This window comes from Ranitomeya variabilis, chromosome 1 (assembly GCF_051348905.1).
Source record: "Ranitomeya variabilis isolate aRanVar5 chromosome 1, aRanVar5.hap1, whole genome shotgun sequence".
Taxonomy (NCBI): Eukaryota; Metazoa; Chordata; class Amphibia; order Anura; family Dendrobatidae; genus Ranitomeya; species Ranitomeya variabilis.
The window spans coordinates 427,913,528-427,931,534 of record NC_135232.1 but is presented as its reverse complement, the minus strand read 5'-3'; the positions used below and the strand labels follow the sequence as shown (position 1 = coordinate 427,931,534).

The following is an 18,007-nucleotide window of genomic DNA, read 5'->3' as shown; positions in this document are numbered from 1 at the left end:
AATTAAAATTTAAAGTTTATCAATAACTAGCTGAAGAGCCCAGCGTTGCCTGGGCATAGTAAATATCTGTGGTTAGTTATAGCACCTCACTTCTCTTATTTTCCCATCATGCCTCTCATTTTCCCCATCACATCTTTCATTTTCCCCCTCACATCTCTCATTTTCTCCCTCACACCTCTCATTTTCCCCCTCATTCCTCTTATTTTCCCCCTCACTCCTCTCATTCCCCCCTAACACTTGTCATTTCGACCTCACATCTGTCATTTTCCGATCACTCCACTATTTTCCCTCACTCCTCTCATTTTGCACTCACACCTTTTCATTTTCACCTCACACCTCTCATTTTCACCTCAGTATATACATGTTTGTCATCTCCCTTATATATAGTATACACCTGTATGTCATCTCCTGTATATAGTATATACCTGTATGTCATCTCCCCTGTATATAGTATATACCTGCTGTGTCATGTCCCCTGTATATAGTATATACCTGTATGTCATCTCCTCCTATATATAGTATATACCTGTATGTAATCTCCTCCTGTATATAGTATATACCTGTGTGTCATCTCACCTATATATAGTATATATCTGTGTGTCATCTCCTCCTGTATATAGTATATACCTGTAGGTCATCTCCTATACATAGCATATACCTGTATGTCATCTCCTCCTGTATATACTATATACCTGTAGGTAATCTGCTCCTGTATATAGTATATACCTGTGTGTCATCTCCTCCTGTATATAGTATATACCTGTATGTCATCTCCTGCTGTATGTAGTATGTACCTGTATGTCATCTCCTCCTCTATATAGTATATACCTGTGTGTCATCTCTCCTGTATATAGTATATACCTGTGTGTCATCTCTCCTGTAATATAGTATATATCTGTGTGTCATCTCCTCCTGTAAATAGTATATACCTGTGTGTCATCTCCTCCTGTATATAGTATATATCTGTATGTCATCTCCTCCTGTATTAGACCTCGTTCACACGTTATTTGGTCAGTATTTTTACCTCAGTATTTGTAAGCTAAATTGGCAGCCTGATAAATCCCCAGCCAACAGTAAGCCCACCCCCTGGCAGTATATATTAGCTCACACATACACATAATAGACAGGTCATGTGACTGACAGCTGCCAGATTCCTATATGGTACATTTGTTGCTCTTGTAGTTTGTCTGCTTATTAAACAGATTTTTATTTTTGAAGGATAATACCAGACTTGTGTGTGTTTTAGAGCGAGTTTCGTGTGTCAAGTTGTGTGTGTTGAGTTGCGTGTGGCGACATACATGTAGCGACTTTTGTGAGATGAGTTTTGTGTGGTGACATGCGTGTAGCAACTTTTTGTGTGTCGAGTTGCATGTGACAGGTTAGTGTAGCAAGTTGTGTGCAGCAAGTTTTGCGCATGGCCAGTTTTGCGCGTGGCGAGTTTTATGTGTGGTGCCTTTTGAGTATGTGCAAGTTTTGTGTGAGGCAACTTTTGCATGTGTTGCAACTTTTGTGCATGTGGCAATTTTTCCGCGTGTGCAAGTTTTGCGTGTGGCGAGTTTTCCATGAGGTGAGTTTTGCACGTGTGGCGAGTTTTGCATGTGGAGAGTTTTGCGCGTGGCGAGTTTTGAGCCGTGACTTTTGTGTTTCGACTTTTATGTGGCGAGGTTGGTGTATGTGTGGTGAAATGTGCGCTTAGGGTGGTATATGTGTTCGAGCACGTGGTAGTGTGTGGCGCATTTTGTGTGTGTGTTCATATCCCCGTGGTGGTGTGGTGATTATCACATGTTGGGGCCCCACCTTAGCAACTGTACAGTATATACTCTTTGGCGCCATCGCTCTCATTCTTTAAGTCCCCCTTGTTCACATCTGGCAGCTGTTAATTTGCCTCCAACACTTTTCCTTTCATTTTTTCCCCATTATGTAGATAGGGGCAAAATTGTTTGGTGAATTGGAAAGCGGGGGGTTAAAATTTCACCTCACAACATAGCCTATGACGCTCTCGGGGTCCAGACGTGTGACTGTGCAAAATTTTGTGGCTGTAGCTGCGACGGTTCAGAAGCCAATCCCGGACATACACACACACACACACACACCTTTATATATTAGATTAAAATAAAAAGGTCACAAGACAAATACAGATATAACCCAGGTAGGGAACAAATAAAAAAAATAACCTACCCAAAGATAACGTGCAAATGCATATGGACAGCCCCTAATCAGGCAAAAAATTACTACCACTATAAAAGAGAGCAAATCTACAAAGATCTTGTAATCAAATAAATGGCTTACACTTAGGTACAGATAATACTGTTATAAAGTGCCTAAGGTATCTTATAAATATACCCAAATGAAAGCTCCAGACTACATAAAGGTAAACAGGACTCAAAATGCCATGTTGAAAATGGTATAAAAGCATATTACCTGAATTGTGGAGCTGTAACTGTGAGCACTTCTAAGTAATAATAATACGGGTAGTCGAATGGTTCCCCTGCGCCCCAAGTGTTCCTTGAGTAGCAGATATTTTTTCATTGTTATGTTATAAATTCCTCTGGTCTTTATGTCTGGAAAATTATAAAGTTTCTATAATTTAAGTATCACCAGTAATGGGACTTTCCATAGCCCATGACAGCACCAGCTGGGAGAGGTTCTGCCCATCCAGGACAGGAAACTCAGGAATAAAAGGGCAGCACCTCTCTCCTACACCAGTTGGGTTACAGAGTATGAGAGGACCTCCAAATGGTTACAGGCACATGCCTATACACCAAAATGTCACCACACAATCTAATCACTTAGCTTGAACAGTGCACCAACAACCAGTGATTTGGGGGGGGGGGGGGGTTCGGGGGATATAAGGGTGCCGTCATGGGCTCTGGAAAATCCCATTACCAGTGGTAGCATAGACTTTTCCTTTCACTCATGACAGCACCACCTGAGAGATTTATAGAGAAAATCCCCCTTACGGAAGGGACCACCTTCAACCAAAGGTTAGATCTGCCGTAGAGAATAAATCCAGCCTATAGTGTCTATAGAAGGTTTAAGGAGAGGACCAACTTGCTGCCTTACATATTTGGTTGATGGACACCTCCGCCTTCTTGCCCAAGAGGTTGCGAACGCTGGAGTGGAAAGAGCTCTCAAACCTTCTGGAACTAACACGTTACTAGCAGAATAAGCTACCCTAATCCATATAATGCTGCACAAATGCTGATTATGGCCCCATAAGATGCTCCATACAGTCATTTGCCCCATGTAATGCTCCATAAATGCTGATTATAGCCCCATAAGATGCTCCATACAGTCATTTGCCCCATGTAATGCTCCATAAATGCTGATTATGCCCCATAAGATGCTCCATATAGTCATTTGTCCCATATGCTGTTGCTGCGATTAAAAAAAAAAAATAAAAAAATCACATACTCCCCTCTCGTCGCTCAGGCCCCCGGCACTTTCTATATTCACCTGCTTCGTGTTCCACCGCCGCCGCTATGTTCCCCGTCCACTGCACTGACTGCTCAGGCAGAGGGCGGCGCGTACTAATCTGAGCGTCAGTGCAGAGGATGCAGAAGACGCAGCGGCTGGCAATGGTGGAACGGGGAGCAGGTGAATATCGCACACGGCTTATACTCACCTGCTCCTGGCACGGTCCCTGCTTCCCCGGCGCCGACATCATCTTCCTGTAGTGAGCGGTCACATGGTACCGCTCATTACAGTAATGAATATGGGGCTCCACCTCTATGGGAGTGGAGTCGGGTCCATATTCATTACTGTAATGAGCGGTACCATGTGACGGCTCACTACAGGAAGAAACTGCCGGCGCCGGGGAAGCAGGAACCATGCCAGGAGCAGGTGAGTATGCTTAGACCGCTGCCGCTCCACCTCCCCTGCCGACCCCAGGGTATGACTCGAGTATAAGCCGATAGGGGTAATTTCAGCCTAAAAAAATGGGCTCAAATTCTCGGCTTATACTCGCTCGAGTATATACGGTAAGTTTTATTCTCAAACCATTCCATGTCTTTTGGACAAAAGTTCACAAGCTACAAGAACTCTTCCTTCTGGTTTTGCCATCACTGCTGTTCATACTTCACCTCCCTACTCTGTATGATACTATAGCAGTCCAGTACAAAATTTCAGAATTTGCTAGTTAACCACTAAATTCTGTAAATCAGTTGAAAGGAAAGAATAAAAGGGGGGAGGAAAACTAGGTCACTAAACTATATACATTAAAATGGTCTTTTATAGCTATTGCCTCAACCAACAGGACATACTGAATACATTCAAATCATTTTAGTAGGAGAAAAAAAAAACACATCACATGCACTTCAAATAATAAGCATTAAAGTGTATACATACCTTGTGTTATAGTCTATGATTTCATTATCCGGCTTAACAAAAGTGTCATAAACCACCTGTAAACTAGAATCGACCACAGTGACTCTGGCAAGTTCCAGACCTTGAGTTGTGTAACACTATACATGATATATAAAAAAAACAATTAAAGACCATAAAATAGCTTTTTTTAGATCATAAAGTCCTTGGATCCTTGATTACCATTTCACAATCCACAGAAAATATTCCAGGATTTCCATCTGAAGGCTGAAGCTTGACAAAAGTCTTTATAAATCCATCAAGATTTTCTCTTTGGCCATCGTGCACATGTAGCTTTGGGTAAGAGAAAAAAAAAAATCTGAAGACGTGTTTAAAGAAATAGCACACTGTCAGAGGTGTATCTAGCCTTTCCTGCACCCGGGGCACAGGATCAGTTTGGCGCCCCCCCCCCCCCCCAAACCTCCCCCACTTGAACCATTAACTCTATTGAAACTGTATGACCAAGCCAAGGTACATTCCTGAATCCCCATAATGTTAAAATAGATACCAATAAAAGTAAAATTGAGACATCAGTAGGTTGAGTGTTTTTGAATATCCATATTGAATCAGGAGCCCCATATAATCCTGCATAAATGTTAATAATGGCCCCATAAGATGCTCCATAGACACATTTGCCCAATATAGTGCTACAGAAACGTTCATTATGGCCCTAAAAGATGCTCCATAAAGATATTTGCGCCATATAGTGCTGCAGAAACATTGATTATGGCCCCATAAGATGCTCCATACAGACATTAGCCCCATAAAATGCTGCACAAACGGTATGGCCCCATAAGATGCTCCATACAAACACTTTCCCCATATAGTGCTGCACAAAGGTTGATTATGGCCCCATACAGACACTCGTCCCATATAGTGCTGCACAAACGTTATGGCCCCAGAAGATGCTCCATACAGACACTTGCCCCATACAGTGCTGCACAAACGTTATGGCCCCATAAGATGCTCTATACAGACACATGCCCCATTATAGTGCTGCACAAACGTTATGGCCCCATACAGACACTTGCCCGATTTTCTGTTGCTGAGACAAAAAAACAAACAAAAAACCACATACTCAACTCTCCGTCGCTCAGGCCCCTGGCACTTTCAATATTCACCTGCTCCTCATTCCAGCCGCCGCTCCATCTTCAGCGTCTTCTGCACCGACGTTCAGGCAGAGGGCGCGCAGTAACTACGTCACCGTGACCTCTGACCTCAGCGTCACTGCAGAACACGCTGAAGACAGAGCGGCGCCGGAACGAGGAGCAGGTGAATATCGCGCTGTGCTCCCCTCCCCGTTACACTCACCTGCTCCTGGCGCAGTGCAGTCCCTGCTTCGCCGGCAGCTTCATCCTGTACGGAGCGGTCACAGTTACCGCTCATTACAGTAATGAATATGCGGCTCCACCCCTATGGCAGGTGGAGCCGCATATTCATTACTGTAATGAGCGGTACCATGTGACCGCTCAGTACAGGAAGAAACTGCCGGGGAGCCAGGGACGTGCAGGGACCACACCAGAAGTAGGTGAGTATAATTAGACAGTCCCCGCTCCCCCTCCCCTGCCGACCCCTGGGCATGACTCGACGAGGAGCCTCCTTGGACCGCCGCATCATGAGGGGGCCCGCTGGCGCCCCCCCTGGATACGCCACTGCACACTGTTCTTAAAAGAGTGTGCCACTACTTTAAAAGTCCCTTTCACGTAAACTAATTGCCATAGATGAGCCCTTTTGTAAATACCTTGCTTTCCCAAATCCTTCTGCAACCTAAGCTGCTCACCTGGTCACATGATCTATGACATGACATCAAGAAGAATCTGGTTGGGAATTCTTTGACTTCCTAGCTCTGAAATCTGGCATAACATCACAATTGGGGATGATCGAATAGCTTCGGATAAGTGCTTATCCGAATAGCTATAGCACTTCTCGAATAGCTGCCTCTGTAACCTGGATACCTGGAGCGCTCCAGATAATCAACTGGTGTTCTGGTTCTGTGTGTTAATTATATGCACCATCAGTGACTAGCTTGGAGCAGCCATGTTGAACCTGTGTGTGACACTGGGGGAGAAGTTTTCTACAGTGTTAGTCTAAGTTCACATTAGCGTATCTGTGCTCAGCGTTTCATCTGCATGGGCAAACGCATGCCAAAACGCATTTAAACGCATATACTTACGCTGCGTTTTTTATCCGCATCAGCTTACACATTACGCCAAAAAACGCTGCATGTGCAAGCATTTGTATGCCTTTTTGCATGCGTTTGCGTCATGCGCATGTGTTCGCGTTATGCGCCTGCGTTCGATATTTCCAGGGGAATTTGGGTATACGGACAATGTTTATCCAGTATTATTTCCTTGACACAATCCACACACAATGGTCGTGTCTCATGTTATTTCTATACATAGACCCTGCACAGATGAAATCCTCATCTTTTGATGCTGTATACAGCTTCAAGATGAATTTTAGCGTAGAGAGCTTCAATTTTAATCTCGATTTGTCACTGAAATTGTCTTTTGCCTTTGCTGTGGCTTGTGAAGACGAAAGAAGAAGAGAGACGTTGTCGTCGCTTCTGGCAACACCCCATCGATGAAGTCAAATAAAGATATAAACTCAGTTATGGTGAAAACAAAATATTTTTTATTAGCAAAAATAAAAATTTTTTAGTTAAACAATTTGAAAACAATAAATAAAAATGGGGTTTAGGTTCGGGGTCTGTTCGATGGTGTGACATTGTGAACAAGGGGGATGTCGTGCTGGGATGATTGGGTAGGAGTGGGTGTGGTTACAGGGGAAGTGGAAACAAAATGGAGGATTGGGTCATTGGGGAAGAAGACACATTATGGGTGGAATGCAAATTGGAAAGGATAGACACATTGGAAGGGAGAGACACAAGGGAAGGTGTAGACAGATTTGACAACAGACACACATTGGGAAGGCAGGGTGTAAGGTGGAGTGTACATTTTTTTTGCAAAATTTCCTTCTCCCAGTTTTTCTTTTCCCTGGACTTCCTGTGTCCACACCCCTTTTAAACAGCTGGGATTTGGGAGCTGATGAATCATCAGTGCCTGGACATGCTCAGTCTGAAGTATGCATGCATATCGAACACATCCATGCGCATATCCATGTGTACCAATGCGTGCCCATAGACAGTAATGCGTTGTTTTGACGTACTCATCCGCATGCCTGCGCATATTTGACGGATTAAAAAATGCAACATCTTGCGTCCGGCGTGCGCTGCAAAATGACGCATGCGGATGTATCCGCACCCAAACTGATGCAAACAAATGTCCCTACATACACAATGTTGAAGATAGGAACGCAAGATGAATGCAGATCTATGCAGGCTTACGCTGTGCACAGATACGCTAATGTGACCCAGCCTTAAAGAGGAGAAGGGGGAGGAGGGGTTGAATTGCAACCCAGCACAAGGGTTGGTGGGAAAGGTAGTCAGAAGGGAGCAAAGGATCCTAAAGAGCAAGTGATTACTAAACAACAGAGCTGATGCCTGGAGACAAAGTGAAGAAATGTATATAAAAAAAAAAAAAATTGTCACAGACTTGGGTATGAAGAGATCCAAGATAGAGCCAACAGACCAGACATTAAGTAAATCATCACCACCATCTCATCCCCTGTCGGTGTCGCCAAAAGTTCAGTTCAAGGACCCCCCTGCTCATCTCAGTCTACACCTTTGGCCTAGGACAGCTCAGAGACCCGTGGCTTTCAATATGATCTCTATGCTGGCAAGCAGATCTACCTCTCTGGACCAGATATTACCTCCTTACTAACCAGAATCCCACAGTGTGTCCACTATTTCATCCTTCTCTGATAGATTTCTAAAACTTAACATGGATAAAACAGAATTCATCTTTCTTCCATCTCATTCAACCCCTCCTCCCCTCCAACAGACCTATCCATCAAAGGCAATGGCTCTTCACGCTCCCCATTACCGCAAGTTTGCTGCCTTACGATAACTCTAGACTCTGCCCTCTTATTCAAACCACATATTCACGCCCTTTCATCTATCGCCGACTCAGAATCTGCAAAAACATTAGTGAAGCCCCCCCGTCTCCCACATTGGACTACTGCAACCTCCTACACTGTGGCATCCCTTCCAACACCCCTCCAATCTATCCTAAACTCTGCTGCCTGACTAATCCATTTGCTCCACCGCTATTCCCTGGCCTCTCCCCTCGGCCAACCCCTTCAGTGGCTCCCCACTGTCCAGAGACTCCAGTTCAAAACCCTAACCATGACATACAAAGCCATCTGTAACCTTTCTCCTCTACACATCGGTGACCTAGTCTCCCAGTACTTACCTACAACGCAACCTCCGATCCTCTCATGATCTCCTTCTCTACTCCCCCTCTTATCCCCTCTTCCCACAATCACATACAAGATTTCTCCTATGCATCCCCCTTCTCAAACTCTACCCCAACATATCAGACTCTTGAGTACCGTGGAAACCTTCACAAGACATGAAGATCTACCTCTTCCGACAAGTGTACATCTGGAAGTAACCCTAGCTTCACTATACCGCTGCACTACCAGATCTCCCCTCACCCATCCCTTCTAGCTTGTGAGCCCTGGCAGACAGGGTTCTCTCTCCTGCACCAGTCAGTGACTGAACACTGCGATGAAACATGATGAAGCTCCCTGCGTGCTTCCCTGAGACCCTAGGTACAAGGCGATGTACTCACCTTGTACCGAGCGTCTCCTTCCTGCAGGCCCCGGATCCAAAATGGCCAGGGGGCTACATCCGGGTCCTGCAGGGAGGTGGCTTACCAGCGCCTGCTCAGAGCAAGCGCTGGTAAGCCTGCAACCCTGCATGTCAGAACGCTGATCTGACAGTGCTGTGCAAAGTGTCAGATCAGCGATCTGACCCTATAACATGATGCCCCCCCCGGGGCAATGTTATAAAGTAAAAGAATATTCACATGTGTAAAAAATAAATAAATTCCTAAATTAAAAAAAAAAAAATTATATATATATATATATATATATATATATATATATATATATATATATATATATATATATATATATATATATATATATATATATATATATATATATATATATATTTCCCAGAAATACATTTCTTTATCTAAATAATAAAAAAAAATAAAAGTACACATATTTAGTATCGCTGCGTCCGTAATGACCCCACCTATAAAACTGTCTCGCTAGTTAACCCCTTCAGTGAACGCGGTAAAAAAAAAAAAACACGAGACAAAAAAAACGCTTTATTATCATACCACCGATCAAAAAGTGGAAAAACACGCGATCAAAAAGACGTATATAAAGAACCATGTTACCGCTGAAAACGTCATCTTGTCCCGCAAAAAACGAGCCGCCATACAGCATCATCAGCGAAAAAATAAAAAAGATATAGTCCTCAGAATAAAGTGATGCAAAAATTATTATTTTTTTCTATAAAATAGTTTTTATCGTATAAAAGCGCCAAAACATAAAAAAATTATATAAATGAGGAATTGCTGTAATCGTTCTGACCTGAACAATAAAACTGCTTTACACTTTGTCTACAGGCTCCTTTCATTTGGCAACCTTGAAGTTAGGAGAAATCTGTTGGACAAACAACTAGTTGACCGCGGTGGGTTTTTCTTAAGAACAGACTATATTAAGTAAAATATAACTTCATAAAAATCAGCAGAAATAATCTGTACTACTTGCACATAATTTACCTTTGCCATTTGACATCCTGGTGTCCCTACAGCAGCTTCACAACAACTGTAGCGGGTTTCTAATCCACCTGGGACTTTAATTTTAAAACAAAATTATTATGTCAGACAAGGTAATTTCAGCCTACAGCTTTATTGATTTTCTACTATAAGAGGAAAACAAACTTGCCTTTATGTCTCAAGACTCTACCAGAGTGAAAAGTGCACTCTTCTTTACGTAGATGCTTTCCTTGTGGCGTTACGGAATAGGTTTCTCCGCACCTAGAGCACACTCTTCTTAATGCTGTGATGAATAGAAAGTTTAAAGCATTTAAAACCATCTTAAAATCTTCCAAGACCACAGTGATAATCATACTGAACTTTACTTACCATCACTTCCTATTGTTTTAGTTACTGTACATTGAATTATAGCACTACCAGGCTTATCAGGGTGAGGCCTGGGATATCCATTCTCCATTAACTGGTCTTCAGAGAGAAGATAGTCCTTAAGAATATTGTACAGATCAGGACCTGCAAGTTCTGGAAAGTAATTGTATATTAATAAAAACACTTTTCCCCTAAACTAATGCAATTACTAATAAATCAATGCATTCTACACAGAGGTGAACTATTAATTGCACAAAGAATTATCCACTTTACCCTTGAAAGAAGGTTACTATGTGCCTTCAATACACTAGTTTTAGGAATTAGTTCAAATATATCACCGTCCTGTTGTAATTTTACTAGTGGTGTTTTACCAGTGATGAGCGAGCACTAAATTGCTCGAGAACTCGGTACTTGAATCAAGCAGGTCAGATGCTTGGACAAACTCTACTCTAGTAACGAGTATAATGGCAGTCATTGGGAAACTCAAGCACTCACTGAAAAGGATGGAAACAGTGCTCAAATGGAATGGGAACAGCATGGGGAAGATGCCTGATGGATGCATCTGTCGCTGCCAGAAACAATGTCAGTATTACTCCATCTTTACCAATTGACAAAACAAACCGAAGATAAAAATGGATTTTACAGGGAAAAATTGTTAGGAAACAGTCTTTCCTGTATAATGGCTTGTCAATCGGGGAAAAAAAAAAAAACCACGCCTCCTTCAGCCCTTAATAGCAGGGTCATCTCGCTGCATTTCCCAGTTGCCCATGACTACAGTAGATGACATACTGGAGGGGAAAAAAAAAAAAAAAAAGGACTACACCCACCGGTAGTTACCAGTAAATGTAATTTTAACATTTTCCTACCTTATCTGGGCATGTGGTGTGTCACATGGTCAGACACATCTTGTTTAATTTATGAGTGAGGGACTCAAACTCACAGCCTATGCGGACAGTGCAAGGCAGGGTGGATAAAAATCAATTTTTTAAAAAAAAAAATCGGATTTTTTTTTATTTAAATCGGATTTTTTTCAATAAACTGCTTTTTGAGGAAAATATTTTACCATCCAAAGGTTCTTCCATCATGAGATAAAGCTGAGTTGTTTAACTCAGTAGAATAAAGGCTGTATATATGTGTAACATTCACAATGCCATGCTCTTCCAGAGGTTTCTGTAGGATTAGTGGGCAGTTTCTCTCCTATATTATCACAGACGCTCGCTTTACTTACGCAGTTCTCAAAACTGAATTTGACTCCGCAGAGGTCCCAGCCTCTTCTTCACAGCAAAAATGTTACAACATGAACAGAGTTGAGAAAAAGACCTTAATCCTATTGTTCTACAAACCTATGAATACAGAATCAACCCCTTCAGTGCCAAGTCCAAGAAGTTAGACAATATGTTTCTGATTGTTTGGAGTGGAATAGATCTGCACAACACAAGAAGAATGTGAATCTAAGTGTGAGGAGGAGGAAGGGCAAGCAGACAAGAAAATGAAAGTGAAACTTTGAGCACAATACTGCAGCATAGCCACAGACACAAGTCTGGATCTGTTTGTGTGTACGATACGATCTGAGGTTTATTACATTCTTTCCTTATAATGGCAGCAGGCCGTAAAAGAGACCCAGTTTGGGAATATTTTAATGAAGCTCCTTCACCTATTGGTAAGGCAGGCATGCGTGCAATATGCAAACGATGCAACAAAGATGCAAGGCCTGGTGGCACGAATGAGGCAACATCATGAGAAGTGCGGTGATGAAGATGACCAAAGAAACACTTCTGAACAGGCAGGATCTTCAGGTTGGTAAACATTTTTATTGAATCCTATTTCTAAAGACTGAACTGTCATGTGTGAGAAAAATTATATTTCTTATTATTACTGCATGTTACTGTCATTTGGTACAGTTATGAAGAAAAACAAATATTCCTTTTGGGGCAGTGATGTGTTGTGTACAATAAGCAGAAATTGTATAAACAATAAAATAACAGCATTGACTTTTTTTGTTTAGGGGAATTCATGGATTCACCTCCAAGATCACCATCATCCTGTTCTACAGTTTCAGAGTTATCCATCCAGGATAGTGCTTCATTAGCAGCAGCATCATCATCAGACACCCACAGCCACATATCACCATCACCCAAAAGGAAGAAAAAACCTTTACCTCCTGGAACCACCATAGATAGGTTTGTGATAAGAACTAGCAGATTAGAAAAAGAGTTGATTGATGAAAAAATTGCCCAGTTTATTTATGCAACGAACTCTTCTTTCCGTCTGACTGAGAACCCACATTTCATTAATATGGTTCAGTCACTGAGACCAGGATACAGTCCACCCAGCAGAGCTGATGTTGCAGGGAAACTGCTGGATCAAGTGTATGACAGAGAAATGGAGCAATGTGCAACAGTTCTGGAGGGTAAAATTGTTAACCTAAGTATTGATGGGTGGAGTAATGTCCACAATGATCCTATTGTATGTGCTTGTATAACAACAGAAGAAGGTAAAGTCTTCCTTGCACAAACAACTGATACGTCAGGAAATGCACACACAGCAGAATACTTACAAGAAGTGGCAGTAAAAGCTATAACGACATGTGAACAAAAATTCAAATGTCTAGTACGCAGTTTGGTCACTGACAATGCTGCAAACATATCCAAGATGAGAAGAGATTTAGAAGAGCAGGGAGGGAATACAAAGCTGCTAATAACATATGGTTGCAGTGCTCATTTGCTGCACCTCTTAGCCAAAGACTTAAGTGTTCCAGAAATAAAGGCTAATGTTGTTGAAATTGCTAAATACTTCCGTAATAATCATTTTGCTGCAGCAGCTCTGAAAAGGATGGGTGGAACCAAGCTAACGCTCCCACAAGATGTTAGATGGAACTCTGTGGTGGACTGTTTTGAGCAGTATATCAAAAACTGGCCTATTCTGATGACACTTTGTGAAGAAAATCGAGATAAAATAGATGGCACTGTCACGGCCAAAATCCTCAACATTGGGCTTAAGAGAAATGTTGAACATATGCTGAGCTTCCTGAAACCCATCTCTCAAGCTTTAAACAAAATACAGAAAAATAGCTGTTTTATTGTGGATGCTGTTGAAATTTGGAAGGAACTGAGTGAACACTTAAAAACAGAACTACACATGGACAGAATTAAATTACAAGCAGTAAACAAACGAATGGGACAAGCACTGACTCCAGCTAATTTTTTGGCAAATATTGTCAATATCCAATATCAGGGTCAAAACCTAAGTGCTGAGGAGTTAGCTATGACATGGGTATCCAGCAATCATCCATCTTTAATGCCAACTATAATAAACTTCAGAGCTAAGGGGGAACCATTCAAGAAATATATGTTTGCTGAAGATATTTTAAGGAAGCTCACACCAGTAAACTGGTGGAAGTCACTTAAGCGTTTGGATTTAGAGACTGTTCAAGTAATGATTTCATTTTTAACAGCAGTAGCTTCTTCTGCAGGCGTTGAAAGAATATTCTCTTCCTTTGGACTCATTCATTCTAAATTGAGAAATCGGTTGGGACCCAATAAAGCAGGAAAGCTTGTTTTTCTTTTCCAGATTATGAATAGGAACAAAGAAGAAGATGATGATGAAGATGACGACAAGTGAGCTACAGAGGACAGCAGGGACAGTAGTATTTAAGTTTTTCATGTGTCGGCTGGGCTGACAGTCTAAGTTTCTTAAAATATATATATATTTTGTTTAGCCAAATTAGTTAACAAACATGGATGTTTGTTTAAGCAAATAACTTATGCTGTAATGTTGTTATTGTTTCAGTTGAATAAATCTATTTAAATTGTTATTAAGGTCAGGATTATTTTTCTCCTTCTAAGTACAACAGAACAGTGGTGTCCAAATATGAATGATTAACCCATTAAACTGGGGAGAAAAAAGTAATATAAAAAGTGATTCTAAAAATCTTCATCTACTTGCATGTTAATGTAGCGCCCCCACTGCCGCAGGGCCGAGGGGTACCCGGTACCGGGCCTCTGAGTCTCTGCTCTGGGGTTGTCACGGTGGCTAGACCCGGTCCGTGACCCTGCGGAGGGGCGTACAATAATAGATGTGGATGGTGGCGGAGGTGCGGTGCAGTAAATGACGAAGACACCAGGTTGCAGTCTCTTTACCTCTTTACTGAAGGCTTCTGAGTCCTCAATCCGGAATACGGTTAACAGGGCTGCGCAAGTCCGGCCGGTCCGATGGCACCTCCAGAGTTCCCTTTGCAGGTGGAAATCTGTGCCTACCTTCCAGCGCTTGTGTTGTGGTCCTCCCCTGCTGTGCTTACGGGATAGTACCCCACAACTGTTGTGTCTGTTTCTCGTGTTCCCTCACAACTCGATTCTGATGTTCTCCCTCTACGTCCCCCTGATCTTACGGTTAGGACGCACCCGTATGACGGGAGGCTCGGAGCTCTTCCGGGACTCTTGCGTCGCCCCACTCCTGTTGTTACCCCCCTGTGTCTTCCTGGGTCTGGGTGAGACAGCCCGCCTGTAACTGACTGTCCTGCCGTGGGTTTGAAGTTTGGCTTGGAGCACTATACTTCCTCGGCGTTCCGGCCACCGGTTATGCGCCTCAATAGGATGTTGCCTCGTCTTACAGCACGACTCCTACTGGTATTCTCCTTGTTGCGTTGATCTCGTTTCTCACTCAGCACAATAAATCTCGCTTCTTATCCTTTCTTGGGGTACCGCCGCTATATCGTGCAGGCGCGGTCCCGTAACGGTCTCTCTGTTCGCTAGGCCTCTGTCAGGATCCCACCCCTGACAGAGACCCCTCTGAATCTTCCCCTACAACACCCTCTTCCACAAGGTGTTGCCTGGTTCCAACCCAGTCAGCTTTCTCTCTAACTTCCTGCCTAACCCCCAGTTTTACCAGACTGTGAGGAGTGGCCTAATAAATAGAACCCTTAGCTCCCCCTGGAGGCCAGACTGTGAAATGTATTGGTGTCTGTGATACCTGGTCAGATGAACTCCTTCAGTGCCATCAGACGTACCATAGCCCCCCTTAGCGGCGGAGCCACAGTACTGCAACGACCAGGACTCTGGGGCGCTGCATTAAAGTAGCAAGAACTAGTTTAGGTAGAAACTTTGATTTAAATCACTGATTTAAATCAAGCCTTACTGACTAGTGATTTAAATCGTGATTTAAATCGTGATTTAAATCAGTTAGATTTAAATCAAATCCACCCTGGTGCAAGAACTTCCAAAAATTAGAAGAAAGAAGGACTCTTATAGACCCTGTCTTAGACAAAGGAGGGCCTCATACATATGCAGCGCCCCAGAGTCCTGGTCGTTGCAGTAACGTCGCTCTGCCGCTAAGGGGAGTGATGGTACGTCTGATGGCACTAAAAGTTCACCTGACCAGGTATCACAGTCACACATTACACTTCACACTCTGGCCACCAGGGGGAGCAAAAGGTTCTATGTATTAGGCCACTTCTCACACTCTGGTAAAACTGGGGGTTGGATAGGAAGTTAGACAGAAGCTGACTGGGTTTTGCCCAGGTAACATCTAGTGAGAGAAGAGGTTGCTAGGAAGGACTCAGGGAGGTCCCTGTCAGGTGTGGGATCCTGACAGTGGCCTATCACAGGATAGATCGTTACGGAGCCGTGCCTGCACCTCATTGCGGCGGCATCTTAAGAAAGGACACGAAGCGAAGTAAATTGTGGAGAAGTGAGAAACGAGATCACAGCACAAAGGCGATAAACGAGAAGGAGTCGTGCCCCGAGATCGGCAACATCCTTCTGAGGCGAGTAGCCGGCGGCCGGAACGCCGAGGAAGTAAGACTCTACGCATTACTTTGAACTACGGCAGGGCAGTTAACTCTAGGTTGGCTGTCTCACCTTTTCACCTAATGAAGACAACGGAGGCAATTGTGGGAGAGGGGCGTCTCTAGGGTCCCTATAAAATAACTCCAGGCCTACCCCGTCATATGGGTGTGTCCTATCCAAACCATCTGGGGGACGGAGAGAGAACAAACATACAAGACAGTTGTGAGGACTATCCCGTGGTGCTCAGCAGGGAAGTACTACAACACCCAGGCGCTAGTAGGAAGGCTGATTTCCACCTGCAAAGGGAACTCTGGATGTGCCTTCGGACCGGCCGGTCTCAGCAGGCCCTGTTAGCAGTGCTCTGGATTGCGGATGCCGAAGCCTTCAGTAAAAAGGTAAAGAGACTGCAACCCTGTGTCCTCGTTATTTACTGCGACCTACAGTCACCTACATCTTTAATTGGGCGCCCCTTAGCAGGGCCACGGACCGGGTCAGGCCACCGTGACATCCCCAGAACCGAGAGACCCGGTACCGAGTACCCCTGCATTTGGGGGCCGCTCCACATATTCTGTTGAAATTGATTGGTAGTGGAACTCCTAGACACAGTCTACACACTAGGTGTGCTAGGGATGCAAGAAATTAGAAAGACGGACTGCACTACATCCTGGAAGATACATAGAGGAGAGTCTCAGAGAACATTAATTTTACAATTCTTAAAAGTAGTAAGGACTGGTAAAGCATATGAACTAAGTGCAAGGGCTGATCAACATTTACACCTGGAGGTACACATATAAATGTAAGAATTGTAGAGGTAGGCCTCAAACATTCTGTAAAAATTATGAAGGAGGGCATCATGCACACTCTGGAACAATTACGTGTGAGTGCTGCATGACGATCTTGATATGGTGGAGGAGGACTACAAGAAAGAAGAAACCATGAAGCATATACCCTTTTTTGGGTGGTAAAGGGTGCATGGAAATGCACCAGAAAAAAAAATAAAAAAACATTTCAATTGGCTCATGTTACACTGCTGTCCAGTGGATTTGAGAGGTCTGGGTTAATCCAGACCATGGTCATTGTAATGAGTCAACCTGTCAGCATTTTCAGTTGACAGGCGGATATGCCTATCAGTTATGTCCCCGGCAGCACTAAAAACCCGCTCTGTCAAAATGCTAGCGGCAGGGCAGGCCAGGCCAGCCCCTCCAAGGCATAGAGGGACAGTTCATGGGATGTGTCCAGCTTGTATACCCAATAGCTGTGTGGCGAATCACGGAGGACACTGGTACGGTCAGCTTGGTACTCACCATCTTACAAAACTTTTCCCTCCTTGTCAGACTACGCTGCACATCAGGGCAAAGGAACTGAGATGGTCTAATTAAACTGTCCCAGACCTTTGATAGTGTTTCGCTGCCTCTGCTGGACATGGGGTGCGTCTCCCTCGTCACTCCTCCTTGGTTGCCCAAGGATCTATGAGCTCTGCTGCCAGCATTGTCAGTGGGATTTTTTGTACTAATTGTTCGAGTAGGGCTTTCAGGTATTGCACCATTTTAAAAGCCCTCTGTCGCAGAAAGGAGAAATGGGAAAAAAGGCCTCTTTGTAGTGTGGGTCCAGAAGGGAGAACAACCAGTAATCAGCGTTGGCCAAAATGTATTTAACGTGATGGCCACAGAAAAGGAAGCGGGACAATGTCAGCCATGTGTGCCAGACTTCCAACTGTCAGGAGTTCCCTGTCCCTTCCAGTACGACTACTCCATCTCCAGCTCTTCAGTCCATCCATGCTGAACAGATGAGATGAAGCTG

At 43.5% G+C, this 18,007-nt stretch overlaps 1 protein-coding gene across 2 annotated transcripts in view; it reads right to left on the bottom strand.

The window, feature by feature from the left end:
* The window catches only part of LOC143763352 (RNA exonuclease 1 homolog), a 210,104-nt gene that overhangs the window by 46,785 nt on the left and 145,312 nt on the right, over positions 1–18,007 (bottom strand). For both annotated transcript variants that reach the window (XM_077249273.1, XM_077249272.1), the window contains exons 9-13: positions 10,428–10,577; positions 10,228–10,341; positions 10,062–10,135; positions 4,546–4,656; positions 4,348–4,463 (exon numbers count right to left, since the gene is read on the bottom strand). In XM_077249273.1, the coding sequence (XP_077105388.1) occupies positions 4,348–4,463; positions 4,546–4,656; positions 10,062–10,135; positions 10,228–10,341; positions 10,428–10,577 (565 nt within the window). The remainder of the gene's footprint in view (positions 1–4,347; positions 4,464–4,545; positions 4,657–10,061; positions 10,136–10,227; positions 10,342–10,427; positions 10,578–18,007) is intronic.